This window comes from Simochromis diagramma, unplaced genomic scaffold (genome assembly GCF_900408965.1).
Source record: "Simochromis diagramma unplaced genomic scaffold, fSimDia1.1 OVJJ01000205.1, whole genome shotgun sequence".
In the NCBI taxonomy this organism is placed as follows: Eukaryota; Metazoa; Chordata; class Actinopteri; order Cichliformes; family Cichlidae; genus Simochromis; species Simochromis diagramma.
Window position 1 is genome coordinate 447200 of NW_024386782.1, and position 17558 is coordinate 464757.

At 40.4% G+C, this 17558-nt stretch overlaps 1 protein-coding gene across 3 annotated transcripts in view; it reads left to right on the forward strand.

The window, feature by feature from the left end:
- The window catches only part of cadm3 (cell adhesion molecule 3), a 104962-nt gene extending 89149 nt beyond the window's left edge, over positions 1 to 15813 (forward strand). Inside the window, exons 8-11 of one of the 3 annotated variants that reach the window (XM_040014474.1) lie at positions 2568 to 2740; positions 3970 to 3990; positions 7584 to 7709; positions 11590 to 15813. In XM_040014474.1, the coding sequence (XP_039870408.1) occupies positions 2568 to 2740; positions 3970 to 3990; positions 7584 to 7709; positions 11590 to 11708 (439 nt within the window). In that variant the 3' untranslated portion in view covers positions 11709 to 15813. The remainder of the gene's footprint in view (positions 1 to 2567; positions 2741 to 3969; positions 3991 to 7583; positions 7710 to 11589) is intronic. The other 2 variants (XM_040014491.1, XM_040014482.1) reach the window with 2 other exon arrangements.
- The last annotated feature ends 1745 nt before the right edge of the window (positions 15814 to 17558 follow it).

Genomic DNA, 17558 nt, shown 5'->3' on the forward strand with positions numbered 1-17558 from the left:
AAGATCAAAATGCCTCGAGAGCTATTGCCTAATACCACTTTAAAAAATACAAGAAAGTCTGCTTGGAAGGAAAGTATAAAGACATGAGGAGTAGCATTTGCAGCGCACTGTTTGTCACTAACATACAGCCACATTGCTGTTGCCACATTCAGCCAGGTATACTCAGCCTTGAGGACCTTTTCATACACTTCTTTGCCTGGGGGTAATTTTTTTTAAATGACGGGAAATCAGGGTCCAGTTAATTCTCCTAACAGCACTAAATAAATAAAGAGTGAATAATGATTAAAAGGCCTCCAAGTCATCAATTTTATTTTCAGATTTAGTGACTTTTAAACTGCATTAATTTCATGGAAGCATAGATATGATGCCTGTGGATACGGATAAAGCACATATTTTACTTTATTTATTATCTGAATTAGTTACAAATGCTTTGGTTACAACTGAAGGAGTTCAAACAACATTAAACGTAGCTGGAGCCTCTTTAGTAAATTTGATTTAATGAATAAGTGCACCAGCCGGCAGCCTGTGGTGGGCCCAGTTTGGCCCACTGGCTGTAAGTTAAATACCGCTGTTGTGTTTCTACAGCAAACAGGTTGTCAAACAGAAGTTTATTTATACACGTGCACACACAGAGCAACATTGCCATTCATTTGTAAGTTGAGTCTGTATGTCCCGTTTGCTGATTTAGTCTCTAAAAACTCCCAAAGGGTCGGCTGTGGCTCTTTAGCATCTAAATCCAAATCTTTGCAAGCTTCAACTGCTGAATTTGTCTGTCTGATGAAAACAGAAAAAAAAAATTAGTAGCATAATCATTTCACAATACAAAAAAGGTAATTAGAGCAGCTTCAAGGCTGTCTATATTCTGCAGGAAACAGTGACCTTGGGACTGAGCGCCACAGAGTGGGTTGGAAAGAGCGAGAGTAATAGTGTAGTCTCTGGGATTTAATCAAAAATAAAAACAACATAAAAAAATCACAAGGCTTATCCATTTATAATCTCTAATTGTAAAAATACCATTATCTGTTGACATGATATGTTCGGTTGAAATAACTGTTGAATTACAAAGATTTTATAAATTAGCTTAATTTAACAAATCTTATATTAATAATTTAGCAGAAATACCCAAAAGCTCATTCTTCTCAGTGATAATGATTACAACTGGGAGAGGGAGGCGTATGCAGCTCCAAAGTACCCATAATTGCAATAAGGAATGTCTTCAAGCGTATCATGACTTTTGTACAGTGTTTACTAATGCATGTGTGCTAATTGAAAACTTTCCACCTAAGCGGGGCTCACAGCCAAGAATAAAGCGCAGAGTTTAGACCTGCATGCAGGGAATTATCAGATCATTATCGTGATCTCACCAATCCGCTTTCTCCACTTAAGCTGCCCCGCTGTACGTAAACGTATATCGAGCATTATGTTTAATATTACTACACGAGTCACAGCCTGTAAATGTGGAGTTAATTGTTCGGTTAATTGCACATTATCAAGCATTTGGAAGCGGTGTAAAACAACAGAAGATTACATTTTATTGCAGGTAACCACACAATGCACTGAAACGACATGCTGGTTTTTAAACATTTTATGGTTGAATAATCATCTTTTATTTGCCTCGGGGCACTGAAAGGCTTTCCCTTCAGGGTTGTTAGGATTTCTTTGCCTAAAATGAAGCGTACTCGAAACTTTGACACTTGGTCTTTCCAAGCGTTATCTCCGCAGGAAGTGTCAAGGGAGCAGATTGTGTTTTTCATTAGCTTTCAGCCATTTGGAGAATTTTACCCAGCAGCAAAGACCAACAGAGTTACTCCTTTACAGCTGCGACTCATCCAACTAAGTTTTAAATACTGGTTTGAAGTAGCTTATTCAAAGAGGCTCATTATTCCTGCCATTTACAGTTAGCGTACGAATGCCAACCTGGCCAAAGCCGCGAAGTTACGGATCGCACCTTTAGGTGTCGCTAGGAGTTTTTTCACATTTCCAAGAGTGATTAATCAGTCCAGTGTATTCAGATCTGTCCCCGATTCAGACTCCCCGTCATCCTAATTACTGTACAGTGCTTAAGGACTTGCACATTTACATAATTGATTCTTTTATCAAAGCTCGTCTCGCTATCTCTCTCGTTCACAATCTGTTATGCAGAATGGATTTTTTAGCGCAGCCTGATTTGAAATGCTGATCTTCACTCTGTTGTCTTCTTCTCTTTCTGTCGCTTTTAAGCGCCTTTCTTCTTCAAGCCGTGCCATTATTTTTTCCATCTTTCTTTTTTATTCATCTACTTTGCTGTCTCCTGCAACAACTTCCCTATCCCTCCTTTTTTCTCCTCCTGTTTCTCCTCGTGTCTCCTCTGCTCTGCTCTCCTGCTTTTATCTTTTCTTTTTCTGTCTTTATTCCTCCCAGTTTCCCCGCTCCTTTGACTCTTCCTTCTTTTCGCCTGTCTCGCTCAACCTTTTTTTCTTTCTCCTGAAGCACTTGTCACAGCTCCCCTCTCTCATCACTGTAGAATCTTTTGATTGTTCAGACTGTATATGTTTCAGCTGAGGTCTCTCATTCTCTCTGTCTGCCAGGCCCACTATCTACACATGGGACAAGAAAGATGGAGGGCTCCCCTTACAGGCCAAACCTGATGGTGCTGTCCTGCATTTCTCGATGCTCAACAAATCAGATAATGGCGTCTACGTGTGCCACGCTGACAACGGCATCGGAAGCAGCGAGGGGGAGTACACACTCTTGGTGCAAGGTAAGGAGAAAAAGCAAAAAGAGGGAAAAAAGGGATGTGTGGTGACAGAAAGAGGAAGGAGAGGGACTCTGGGATGTTTTCTTTCTTCATCACGTTTTATTCCTTCTTTTGTTTGTTGTGGCTTTGCTTGTACTTCCATCTTTTTTCTCTTCTGATTTTCTTTTGTTTCTTTCCTCCTGTCTTTGTTTTTTCTTTTTGTTTTTTTCTCATCCAACCGCGCCTGACCACAACCATCCAACCGCTTTCGTTCATTTCTTGCGCTTCTCTCCCTTTGCTTTTATGTGACCCGTTCATTCAATTCGTGGTCGTTTTTGCGCTTTGCTCACCCGTTTTTTTCTCCTGCTGCGCTTCATTTTTTTTCTCGACCTCCTCAAAGATCCCATGGACCCAGACTCCCCAAAAGTCACAGTTCCCTCACTTGGTTCTTCATCTTTCACCCCCTCTTCCTCCCTCCCACCTTCCTCTCCTACTGACAGCTTCTTCGGCTCTGGCTCTGATTCCATTTACTCTGACCCCTTTTCCACTACTGACCCCTTCACCACCTCCTCTTCCTCAAACTCCTCCCCTTCATCAACTGACGTGTCAACCACCATCTCTGAATCCTCCACCATGACCCTCTCCAACGCTCTCTTCCCCAACCTGCCATTCTCTCCAGACTCCTCTTCCCCCCACTCCACTTCATCCCCAACTCCTCCTTCCACCAGCTCTTCTAGCATCACTGCCACTCCCGCCTACTCATCCCCTGCCTCCTCCCTTACGCCCCCAGTTTCAGTCCAGCTGAATGGAGTTAACACTTTCACAGGTAAAACCAGTTACACACTTACGCACACACACCTGTAAGCAAAGAGATGCGAGAATCTTAGTATAGCCGAGAAAATCCAAAACGTTTGAAGCTTTCTTATGTTTTCCCGCTGTACCAAAAATTGATCTTGAATTGTGTAGCAGTCAAAAATATTCTGACCTTGTGTTACATGCGCGCACACACGCAAACACAGAAAAAAGCGTGGCAACAAAGGAAATGACGGAGCACTCCATAAAGGAAAAAATGGCATTTGTTTGGCTGTGTCACAGCTGTTTCACATTTTTTTCTTGTCTTCCTCTTTCCTCCCGTTGATTATCCTGAACCCCAAATCTCTTCCTTAACAAACATTCCTCCACTTACCTAACCACCAACCATCCCTCCCTCCATCCATACATTCAACAATCCATCCACCCATCCACTTCTGAAGATGAAGCACGCAACATTACAGGTATAACTTTTCCACCAGTCACCTGTGGTCTTTTTGTTTTCTGTCGTTCCAACTTTTCGTCCACCTGTCTGTCCGCCTGACTCTTTGTAGTTTTGTTTTTGTCTGTCTGTGATTCTGGGGGGGAAAAGTAGTCTGGCGACACTTTGAACTTGTGAGTAGAGGGATGAATATTTTATACTCCTGCCCACATAATGCTTTGTTGTTGCCCATACATACACAGACTGGCTCCAGACACAAGTACCCACCATTCCCACGTGCTGCACACACTCACATCCACACTCACTTCTATCTCCCAAAGACACACAGACTAGCATGACCCCTTAAGTGGTACAAGTCATTTACACAGTGTTCCACTTCCTCTGTGTGTGTTTCTCTGTGTGTGTGTGTGTGTATGTGCGCGTACCAAGGAGGGAGGGGGGTCAGGCTTCGAGGTGTTCTTGGGTCTTGTCTGCTTTCCTTTGATGCTGACAGCAGGATTTATGGGCTCATTCTCAGTCTCGCCTCGTCAGCATGCCCCTCTCTCACCTCCACGCTGGCCAACCAGAGTGTGTGCCCGACTCTCTGTGTTTGTGTGTTATTCTGACCGGCGTACAGAGTCCTACCCTCCGCTTTCCCCTTTTCCTCTTTTCTCCCATTCTCTTGTCTAGAGCTGGCCTCTGGTTCACCACTGTCAGGCCCTTCACGTCTCCAATTGGCTGAAATATATTTCTCCTACAAAAAGGCCCTTCACTACATCCTTTGGTGACCCAGCTGGTTGTAAAATGTTCTTTCCTTCCATGTTCACTTTCAGTTTTATTTCTGGTTGACAGTAGCTATTGCTGTGCTTTAGTGTCTCTTTTCTGCAATCCAATTGAGTGTAAAGAAAAATAGCTTGTCCTCCACATTGTTTTAACTTGCTGATTGCCAGGTAAAAAAAACAGCCTCTCCAAAATCGTTCCTTTTTATTCCTCTAATATCTTTTTAAGGTGTGTTTTTTGTGTTTTTTTTGTATAAGACATGCTGCATTTCAGTTGTTCCTGCCTAAGTGACTTTCAAATAATGAACACCCAGTGTCTGATCAGTTCTAAAAAGCCAGGCGAAATGATTGATGTATTGTGTTATTTCCACTTAGATCGCTTTCTCTTCTGAAGAGTAAGTTGATTAAGTGGCTGATTTGAGGCAACAAGAGGAACTCAAAATTTTCTGTTGTTGGCTGAAAAACCTTCATCTCTTCAAAACATAACAAACAAACAAACAAACAGAAAAAAAAACACTTTAAAGAAGAGAAAAGGATGTCTTCTCTTAAAGTCAACTGAACATTATTCAGAAACTTACCCGAGTCAAGAAAAAAAGAAAAATGAAAAACTGTTCTGAAATAATTGTGTTGAAGTGTAGACGCTACATAAATGAAATTTTTGTTAAGTTGTTAGCACTTTTATAATTATGAACATTATTATGGTATTAGCACGCGCTTAATCCATCATTTATATAGCATTACACCTCCTTAGTTTGACGTTTAAAAAATACAGATAAATACTTATGACTATGATCATGATTATCATTGTTACTAGCTGTTATGTATTAGCAATGATAGGTGTTACTGGTGTAACAGATGGATAAACATATTTGTGTTTATAAATGGCATACTAACGAGGAGTAATGTTATATGAATGATGAATTAAGCACTTGCTAATACCTTTATAATATCTTGCAAATGCTTAATAGTGTGACATTATCCTAAAGTGCTACCGTTAGGTCTTTCCTGTATTTTTATGACACTTCTTTTATGTCATGTACAGCGTGACTTGGCTGAGCTATTTGCTGATTTGATGGTGTCAGCTGTTATAACGGCCAATAAATAAAGATTAACAAAATAAAGAAGAGACGTGAGAAGCAGCCTTCATCTGTAGGTGTTGATGTTGCATAGTTTGTCTATCTGAAGGTGGCCTGCAACTTCCCTGGTGGCAGCATTTGTTTGGAACACCACAAACGCAACAACCAGCTGATCCGAGCAGAGTCGTGTAGAGCATAAGCAATCAATAAAAAACAAGATTATTTTTAAACTGTTGTGTCATATTATCTTAGTAAGGACTCATAGATAACTACACATAATGGTTAGGGAAATCTATTTATGTGTAATGAGTCTGCAGAGCTTGCAAACTCGTGTGGAGAGAAGGAAACTCAGGATTCAGATACCGATATGTAGACACAGAAAAAGTAAAATGAAAATACGCAGTCCAGCAATAAAGTTCATGATCAAAGTAACATAAATCCAGAAGGAAGCAGGAATAACAGACTGGCAGAAAACAGACTGGGAGGGTAAACGGACTCTGTGACACTGGACAAAGGAATGATAGGATTATATTAGCTCACAATGAGGGCTGATGGGGATTAGACACAGCTGGACAGAAACAAGACGCGGGTGCAGACAATATAAAACACTCACGGGGGGAATAAAACTAAATACAAGACACAACTAGCTAGCAGAGCAAAACACTAAATGGGTAAAAACAACTAAACAGGGAAACACAGACATAAGAATAAACTTGACACAGGAGGGAAAAAAAGGAAATACAGAGGCGAATACTGCACAAAGTACTGGACTAAAACTAAACTGAAGAATCATAAACTTCAAAAGATGCAACAAATAAATTATCTGCTGCATTTTCTGGTTGCACTGCAATTTCAACTTGTATATATTTTTTTTAAACATATATTCATAATACAGCTTTTAAATCATTAAAAAGCTAAGTGTTACTATCCTGCAATACATGACAATCATTTTAAACTGTAGTAAGTTATGAAGAACTCTTACTCATTACTTGTTTGATGGAATGTCAATGATTTAAAATTAACAACAAGAAGTTCTGAAATGTGCTAGAGTATATGAAACATATTCATTCAAAATCCTCCGTGATTGAATGAATCTGCTAGATAAATGTATACTTAATCAAATCATCCTAAAAGCAGAATCTGGGGCTTTGGGAGCCCCTGGAGGTTTGGGACTCTGGTACAGTTTGGTGCATTGCCTTGGATTTCTCAAGACCGAACATTTTAATTCAAAGAGGAGCATAAAATCAATCAGTCACAGTGAAATCACCACGGCTGAAGGGGTCAGGATTTCAGCCAACATCAAGAGTCTGTGTGTGTTCCCGCAAGGTTCCCACGAAGTGATTGGTACTTGGTTTGTAGACTGCAAACAATTTTTAAGGTGACTCAGTGGCCTTCTTTCTTTCGCCTGGCTTTTTCACATCCCTGTCTTTGTCTTCTGAAACTTTGCCTCAGTGGGTTTTATATATTGACAAGTCTTCTCTGCTCCCCTGTTCTTGTCATTTCGCTCTGTATTCTCTCTGTCACTCTCCCCATTATTCTCTCTCTCACTCTCTTTATTTCTACCGCCTTTCATCATCCGTTTCCACCAATATTCCTCCACCCCCTCGTCTCCCCCTCTGTTCTCAATCTCTGTCTCTCTGTCATGCTCTCCCCTTATTTCTCGCTGCTTCTACCTCATTTTCTCTTGCTTTTTTTTCTCTTTTTCTTTATCATGCCTTCTCTTTTTTTCCCCTTCCCCCCTTTCTTCTCCTTTCTTCCACACTGCTCGACCTTTTCTTAAGACCCCACAGCCATGTCGACGACTTCGGGGGTGGACCACGCCGTGATCGGAGGGGTAGTGGCTGTCATCGTCTTTATCTTGCTTTGCCTCCTCATCGTCCTCGGCAGATACCTCATCAGACACAAAGGTCACTGCCTCCCACAAACACGGACTCATGAACACACGGACGCACACTCATTCATGCGTGCACGAGTATACACAGAGATACACTTGCATAAATATGGATACATGAGCTCCAAGACTGGATCTCGCACCTGCAAATATGCATACAAATGAAGGAACACAAAGAAATGCAAATGCAGTTACACCTACAGTATATGTGAGTTATAAGCTTAAAACTTGGAATTAATGAATTTATTTATGCTCAAATCAGAATAAGAAGATGAATGACTCACACAAAGAGAATGTTTATTTCTTTTTAAAACATTTTGGTTCACATAAACCCCCCTTTTTAAATTAGACTGCCTGTCATCGGCGATGTGTCACCAGCCTTTTCTTTTCGTTACATCACCAAATTTTATTTGGAATTTAAAATAATGCGTTCAATCCAATTTTAGGACGGAAACAGTAAATACTGTAATGCAAAGTTCAGAGGCAATAAAGACCTGTTTCAGCACCCAGGTGGGGTGGTTGATTAAAACAAACTCCACCACCACTCAACCAGATTCAATCCCTGAGTTAGGCGCTTCAAGCTGGTAGAATATTGAAAGCGACTGCCTGCTGGCTGTTGTTTACAAGTGCCAGATCTACTAGGAATGATGTCCGTTTCCCTTCACTACCAATTACCTCTGACTGTTTCAGGCAATTGTTTGTCAGCAAATGGATATGGTTTCTAATTTGTGATGAGTATAGTGGGCACAATGCTAGTTATCCTGTTCATTAGACGTAAACTACCAGTACATGCAATAAAAAGCTAATAACACTCAGACCTTTACATTTAAATTTGTGTAAGAAGTAAAAGCCTTATAGGTGATGGGGTTATTTACCTAACTACCTTTGATTCAACAGACTTATGATGACCTAACATTATTTTAAAACAGGCACCAACATCATATTAAAACGGTAATAGTAATAAACTGGTTCTTAAATAGCGCTTCTCTGCTCTACCTGAGCATTCACCCATTCTTACTAGGGGTGCAACGATACACAAAATTCACGGTTCGGTTCGGTTCGATACTTTGGTGTCACGGTTCGATATTTTTTCGATACAAAAAAATGTTCATGCATTTTTAATTTGTCATTTATTAAAATTATAAATATATATTTTAACTCAAAAGTACAGTTTTTAAATTTAACCCTAACCCTTGTGCGTGTTTTTTATTTTGACAGCGAATATGCACCTGCGGACCACTTATGTGCAGCCCCGGTTATATAGCTCTTCATATTGCAGCCACAGAAATTCTTTTGTCCATGAAACCATAAAGCTGCACTTTCTTTTTGCCTTATAGTCTGATTTGTCATAACTTCTCCGTTTTGTGGTAAGCTTTTCTTTGGCTGTCACTTCTTCACCCTGACCTGTCTTATTTGGCTCAGCAGAACTGAAATGCTTTTACACGCTCACTCACATAAGCTCAGCGATTCTCTGCGTGATCAACCTCTCACATGTTTAAGCTTGCTGCGGGAGATTTCACTTGTCATGTTTGCATAGTAAGCTAACGATTAATAAGACGATGTCAGAGGAATTGGTGCACAAATTATCATCACTCACAGATCAGTGCTGTCGCTCTCTATACACAGTTCGCACGATTGCAAAGTGAAAGCAAAAAAACAAGCGCAAATTCAAATGCGACTTCAATATGTCACATATTGACAGTGGCTCACCGATGCCAATGACATAATTACCCAGCTACATTTCTGAAAGAATGCAAAAGCATTGACATATATTTTTCCTACAATAGCCCGACGGGCAGGGAAGAGATAGATTTTGGGAGCCCGACTGAAAAAATCGCTAGCTCCGGGACGTCGGGCTAGCGATATTGCAAGCACTGTATCTGATTGAGGAATCACTCATCTTTGGAAAAGAGAGTTTATTACAGAGAAATGGCTCTTTCCAAAATAAAAGCTATACTATCCGCTTCTTCTGGGCTATATTCTCAGCAGCATAAGGAGAATCATGTGCTAACAGCTGTCTAAATGACTCGGCTAAAGTTAGTAGCATGCTTGTTGTTTTTGTCTTTGCACTAGGATGATGTCGGCGTAAATGTGCAGTCATATTCGTTGTGTTCCCACTAGTGCTTTCAGGTTAATCTCGTTGAAATGACCTTAACGCCACAACACGGCAAATCTCCGTTAACGAGCTACCGCCGATCGCTCCGTGCATGGGGCTAGACGGCAAACACGTTAACGAGCTAACTGCGCTAACACACTAGTTCACACCAATGTAATTGAGCATTGCATGGCACATCCAACATACTGTTTTACTTTAGTCCATGACTCGCTTACCTTCAGGGTCATACGTCACATGAAAACCAAAATAATTCCAAACGCCAGATCTGAATGTTGCAAGTAGAGCTTAACTTCTGTCTCGCTAGCTTGCCCTGCGCTCTTCCTTCTGACTATGCTGTCTGTGTTGAGCGCTCAGTGGATCTGCGCTTGACAGTGCAGCCTAGGCGGAGTAGTCGAACACAGATTCACTGAGCGCTCAACACAGACAGCATCGTCAGAAGGAAAATTGATAAAATAAATTACAAATGTTGTATTGTTCGATACATATGCGTACCGAACCGAAAGCACTGTATCGAACGGTTCAATATCGATACGAATATCGTTGCACCCCTAATTCTTACCCATTCACACAATCACTTTTTCTCTGCTTTCTAGCTAACATTTATACACATTCATACTGCGATGGAGGCATCGGAGAGCAACTTGGGGTTTGTCTCTTCCCTAGAGATATTTGGCATGAAGACGTTCTGTACTTAAGTAGAAATACTGCTGTTAATAATTACTCCAGTAAAGGTTGAAGTACTGATTTAACTTCTTTACTAATGTAAAAGCAAAATAGCAGGCTCTGAAATGTACTCAAAGTAAGAAAGTAACAAGGATGTTTCTATTTTTGTGCAAAGTTAACTGAACCTTGTGCTATATTAACATAATGATAAAATGAATGGCTAGATGGGAATGCATACTTTTTGTTATTCTAATTATACTCAGCTTGAATCTGAAGAAAAAGAAGGAAGATAAAAAATACATATCTATTTTCTGTTGCCTACATTGCAGAGGGTGTCTGCCTCTAAACAGAAAAATGTGTACAGTCAGGGGTTAAAGTGGAATTCAGCAGGTGGGGAAACCTAAAATTGGTTGCAATGGCTCACTGTGGGGAAAAGAATATAACTCACAATCATTTCTATCGAGAGCTCTCGTAGATTTTCTTAGTGTGCAGGCTGTGATCAGCTGACCTGCTGCTCTTTGTCATTTGCACACCTGAATTGAACCAGGTGTCAGCAGATGTTTCATGAGTTGTTCTGGCTGATTTCCATCTACACTGTCAGTACACTCTTTACACTCTTTTTTCTAGATGGTATAAAGTTGGTATGAAGATAAAGTTCAGTCAATGGATCTCAGCATCATCAGCAAAAATCCATATTAATCTCTGCTACACTTGATGTAACCTAACTCTGGCCATGAAACCACAGCCACTGTGCACCAGTCACACACTTTACTTTAATCCATCACAGTACAGCAAGCTCACCTGTTTATCCTGCACTAACCTGCAGAGTATTTTCATGCAGCCTTATAATAGCACAGTTAGTCTGCCTCAGTTTGTTTTGCAGCACATTTCACAATATGAAAAAACATCATTTCATGATCTGATTTGAAAACACGAGAACTTGCATGTAAGGTTTAAATAAAGCAGCTGGACCTTTAGCTAGCAGCACACTGTGTAGCAAACTGCAATGGTTTATTTTCTGCTGGTCTTTGTCTGGTTAATTTTTACAGTTACAATGTTGCACTTTCGCTGCCTTATTTAATCTTACTTCTCCAAATTTTTCTCTCTCCTGCCACAGGAACGTATCTGACCCACGAGGCCAAGGGCTCAGACGATGCCCCGGATGCCGACACAGCCATCATCAACGCAGAAGGAGGTCACTCCGGAGCAGAGGACAAGAAAGAGTACTTTATCTAGATAGAGAACAGAGTGGTGGAGGAAAGAAGCGGGAGGAGGCGGAGAAAAAGTTGGAGGACGTGGATTGGAGGAGAGGGGAAGAGTGAAGGAAAGGAAACCTCGATTTTTTTTCACGATGCTTCAGTTCTTCACTCTGTTGGAGGGATGATGGGATGGGAATGGAGGGAAAGGACTCTGGGCTGAGTTGAGCTTCAACTGGTACTACCCTCTTTGCATTGATACAGGGAAGTGAGATTTTGCACTGACATATGGATGAACTAATGTTACACTCAAACACACACACGAACATGCAACATACTTGTGTCAGTTAAGGGGTGAATCTGTTTTCACACAGACGTGAATGCTCATAGATGCTCAGAATAACAAACGGGAGCCTCCTACTAACACGCATCCGAATTCTGACACATTAACACATTGTCACACAAGCATCGTAGCCTATTTTGAACTGTCAGCGCCGTGAAAAATCAAAATTGTAAGTCACATTCCAACATGTCGAGCTGATATTCCACTTCTCAAACCTGTCTTCTCAACATTTAATCCAAACCAGGTCTGTCTATTCACTTTTTTTTCCTCCTCATTCTCTACATCTAACAAGGCAGAATCCCTCTATAAGCCTCCTCGTGACAGAGAAATCCATCTAAAGCAAATTATTACTGACAAACATAATCTCCCTCTCTCACGGTTTAATCTTTTTATGCCATCAAACCTCTTCCTACGTCCTCGCAAACCCCGGTACGAGCCATCGAGTTTTCCACAATGCAACGCCACAAAAACATGCAACACCCATGCAAAAGCAGCATTCCCACCTTGTGCTACAAAGCCCAGGGGCTCCAGTATACATATATAAATATATATATATATAGAATTATATAGCATTCTTTTTACTTGACAGAAAATGTTTGGTGTGCTGTAAATACACTCTCTCTGTCCTGTTTCTGCCTTCTGTCTCTCCTTCTATCCCCCTTCTCTTTCTCTCTCCACCCCCCCTCTCCTGTAACTCATACAGTCTGTTACTGCATTACAGTAACTTATATACTCAAAAAAAAGCCTGCCTGTTTTTATTACATGCGTGGAAATGCAGAGTCGAAATATCAATATCTGGGTAAAAAATAGAAACATAACAACAATGATGTTGCGATGAAGACTAACATTAACTGCAAATATTTGTATATTCTGATTTTCTTTGATCTTTTTTTCTTTTTTTTATTTGATCTCTTGGGGACTCGTGAGGGATTTTCTCTCGTCAGTGTCTCAGTATGTTACTGTCAGTGTTAACATTTTTACAGTGTTTGTCAGTTTGTCAGCCCAGGAGTCCATGAATCGAATTTCCAACTTGTATTTTGATTTTGATGTTCAGGTTTTCAACACTGTTTATGTACTTAGTTCCTTTTTTCGCTGATGAATGGAGTTTCTCCCTGCTTTGTCGGCTCTCTGCTCCTAAATGCTAATCAGCAGCACACCTTCGGTCGAGAGCTTTGAACGGCGACAAGTTGGTGGTGGAGTTTATCTTGAATTCTGCCGCCCAGTGTTTGTACTTGTGGACCACTGTGGCTTTCCTTCCAGCTGGCCCCGCTGATCCCACGGTTCACCTTCGCCGTTTTTCTCTCTGCAGCAGACTGCTTGTCTTGGCGAGGCCACCTGGCGCTAAATTCATTGAGTAGTGACATCATGACTTCCTCTAAGAGGTTGGCACATTTGCTGCTTTCAGAGGTGAAAATGCTTGCTTGCTTTTCCACTACAGGGCCAAATAGGACTGGCTACATGCATTATGACAAACTTCCCGGCAAAAAACCTTTCTGTTACTGTTTTTTTTTTTTTTCTTTTTGTGTGTGTATGTGTGTTATTGCAAGCAGGAATCATTAACCAGCTTAGCAAAAGGTTCCCATAAATGCACAGTGTTTTATTAAGGTTGGAAGTTCGCCTTAGCACTGAAAGCTCCACTTGGCCCGGTCATTGAAATTGATTGCAATCTAACTAAGAGGCTCTGGGCTCTAGACTGTACACATGCCAAGCTTTGGTTTGGTGGGCAGGGTGCCGAGTCTGGGCGGCACTAACACTGAAGAAAGTCATTTAGTAACTTAAATGTCCTCTTCTCTTTTTTTCCCCTCTGCTCTGCCCGTCCATTCCTTGCATTCTTTAATCAATCATCCCGTCTGCGTCCTGATCCACCTTCACCCCATGTCCCCTCCTCTCATCACTCGTCTCCCCCACTCCATCTCTGATTGATGTCTGATTCTCCTTCCTGGTCTCTCATCCACGAGTTCACATAGACGTACAGTAGAAGTAGCGTCTATAGCTTTGCTGGCGTGTGCTGATGGCTCTTCGAAGCACTGTTTGGGAGTGTTTGGAGAGGAATCCACTTGCTGTTGTTGTCAGTCTACCTGTAGACAGTTATGTCTTTGATAGTTTTTGTACACATTTTATGGGAATGTTCAGGGAATGTGATTTTGCATTCCTTTCCCCGTGTTGTTGTTAACCGCTACCTAGCTTTCTTCTTTGTGAGCAAGTAGTATGTCTATAAGCTAGCTATTCTACAAAGGGTAATGCGACCTGAAGCAGGGTCAGCTGTTGTTCTTTTTTTCTGCCGAGAGCTCTTGGTGAGACTATTTAGTGACTGGTGATGTAGTAGTGAACCCGGGTTAAACAGTGCTTGGATTCTGTGTGTTTGAGCTCGCACTGTTTATCTGATGTTTGCTCTACAACACTCTTCTGCTATCATTTCACTGCTATCATGCCTGCAGATCAGAGGATTGGCTCTGTCTCACAGAGATTGTTGTCCACTTTGAAGATGTTACCATTGATTTGTATTTAACCTCAGTCTAGTTCTGCTCTGTGAATGGAGAAAGGAATATCTGACTCATACTCACCAAAGTGTAGTGTCTTTTAAAAACTAATGGACCTGTATTTGCCTGTAATTTATTGTCCTGTCCTTTGTCTTAGTTAGTGTGCTAGCATGTAGCTTGCATGAGAAATGGTTGGAAAGTGTAGATAGTGTTGCAGATGAGCAGCGATGACAAGTTCGTCTCCTGAGACGAGAAGCGGCGGCCTAACCGGCTGACCTCCCTGCTTTTCTCTGATCTGCAAACATGTCCCAGTGAAATCCGTCTGCACCGCCTCAACACAGCAGAAAAGCAGTGAAGCAACTGGCAAAGGACTCGTTATGCCCTTATCAAAACCACGTAGGGGTATAGTGTTGGACTGAGATTTGCACTCACGTCTAATTGCATTTCAGTGCATCAGTGCAGTAATGATTGACTGTCACCAGATGCCAGCAAACAACAGCTTTTCTTCTCCCTCCTCAGTCGGTACGAGCTGTCCTGCCCTTCCACCAGACGCGCCACCTCCTCTTCAGGCAGCCGCACACTAGCTGCCGCCCATCTCTTTTCATTTTGTAGAATAAGCCAATTAATTTTTAAATTATGTTTCGTTAAAGGTGTGCATAATCTCATTGTTTTCATTTCAATTGATATCTTTTTTTTCTTTCCTTGAATTTAGATGTTCCAAAACTTGAAGGTTAGACATTTAGTTTTTTGCATATGTTATTGTTTCAACAACGATTTTTAATTAATTTCATGTATATAGTGTTGCCTTTTACCGGATACTCTTACGAGCGCACCCCATACATACTTTGCACATACACTTTGGATACAAACACATCCACACACATATTTGGATATGCACAGCAGGCTTGATGTCTGTTACTATGGTGTATTTGTACATATGTGTGTGTGTGTGTGTGTTTGCGTATGAGTGTGAAGCGTGTAATAATTGACCCAGACAAACTTCAGATTTACTCTCATGTGTGTTGCATTCACAAAAATGTTCTTATTTCAGTAACTCAGACAATGTCTTTGTTCTTATCATTATTATTTTGAATGACAAGTCTTCCTTTTGAATAAATATCCATATCACATGGGAGTAGTGCTGTCATGTATGTTAATTTGTACTATGGCTGATGATGTCATCAAGGTGAGGCCCAACCGCATGCAGTGGTGGGTTTTGCATCTGTTGGCTGTTACGTTCATAAAGTATTTGTTTTTCGGGGTTACTTTTGTTAAAATAACAGTTCAGTTGTTGACTTCAATAAACATGCATTTGGGTTAATTTCACGTGTCTTATCATTTGTTCTTTATGCTGGGAAACAGTAAAAATTCCAGGTCTGAAATGCCCATTAGAGCTTTCTTATGAAACTTTTTTTTAATATGAAAGTGTGGTTAAACACATATTTTGCTAATCACATTTAATAACTCAGCACAGACTCGTCTTTAATGTTATTAGTACCTGTGTTTACTGTTTCACGCTGTAAAATTTTGTGGTCCCGGCAGTTTACTGCATCATTGAAAAATGCAACATTTTCTTAAAAAACTGAGACTTTTCAAGATCAAAGAGCTCTAAGGCGCTCTCTGTTATTTAATATTTTAAATGCCTTCATATTCATCATATCAGAGAAATATTTGTTGAGAATAGCTTCCTATCTCTCTCTGAACTAGATGGACTGGACAGTTTCTGATTCTAGACTCAATTTGAATCGAAGCATTGCGCCTATGGAAATACTCTTCAGCTAAAATATAAGAAATATATACATATATATATATTTAAAAGAATATTATATGCTAGATCTGTAGTGACTTGATTAGGACTTTAAACATGCTTATGAGATTTATGAGCTTTCTTTTCTTTGTCAGTGGATTCTGTTTTTTTTTTCCTGTTTTTTTCTTTTCTTCCCAGTGATTAAACATCTTACTTTTCATCAGTCTCTGTGCTTGAAAAACACTTTTCCCCCCAGAAAGTAATTGATGTGATAAAATGGCTCATAAATCTAAAAGCCACAGAATGAAGTTATCAACAGGTCCACATGAGCCACACTGCATATTTTGTTTCTAGCATGCAGCTAAAAAGAAGGTCCAACAGATGGCAGTGCAACATAGTAAACTGAACACTCTTGTTTAAACAGAAATGATCTTTGGTTATAAAACTAAGAAAGCTACTGACTGATGTTCTCACTTAATTCTATTAACTTACATTGGACACTGGCAACAAAATTCATCTTATTATGTCTGAAACCGATTATTAAGTCTTTCTTTCTTCTGTGTGGTTTCCTTTCATTGCTCTTATCTTTCCCTTGCGTCCTCTCATTTAGGTTGCTCTGCGGTTTGGGGAAAATTGTTAGCACATGTTGGTACTGGAGGTTAATAATCAGCCTTATATTGTGCACATGCTACTGGTTAATTGCACAGTATGTAGTCGCATCAAAACAGATGGATGATGCGTGCTCTCCATTCATTTAAAGATAAAGAACTATTTTTTTGCGGAAGTTGTTCTACGTATAAAAGCGCAGTTGGGATGAATAAACAGAATGCCGTTATAATAAATTAATTAGTTTTCACCCTCAGAAATGTGATCCCGCTCAAACTGAACAAAAATGCATTGATGTAGGTGCCAACAAATGCGTGCACTGCCAAAGCTGACCTCGTTTGGGTGGTGAATTATGCAATTTTAACGCAATTTACATGTTGCTGTATTTGCAGGCAATGAAACTTCTTAGCTGCAATTAAACAGGTGTTCTGGTGGCTTTTACGCTTTAAAAATAAATAAATACAAATGAATACGAATTCCCTCTATAAGCAGATATTCCCATTAGCACACTGGATACGATCGGGCCACTGTTATTGCACTAGTCCTAATAGTAACAGTAATAGCAACATGTATAAATATTCAACATTCATTATTTTTTATGGTTTAGCTCTCAAAAGCTATTCAAAAACTCTTTTGCTGTGATTTGATGAGCAAAGAATTTACTCTAGTATTTTAAAACTATGATCGGCACATGAAAATCTGTAGTCCTGTCAT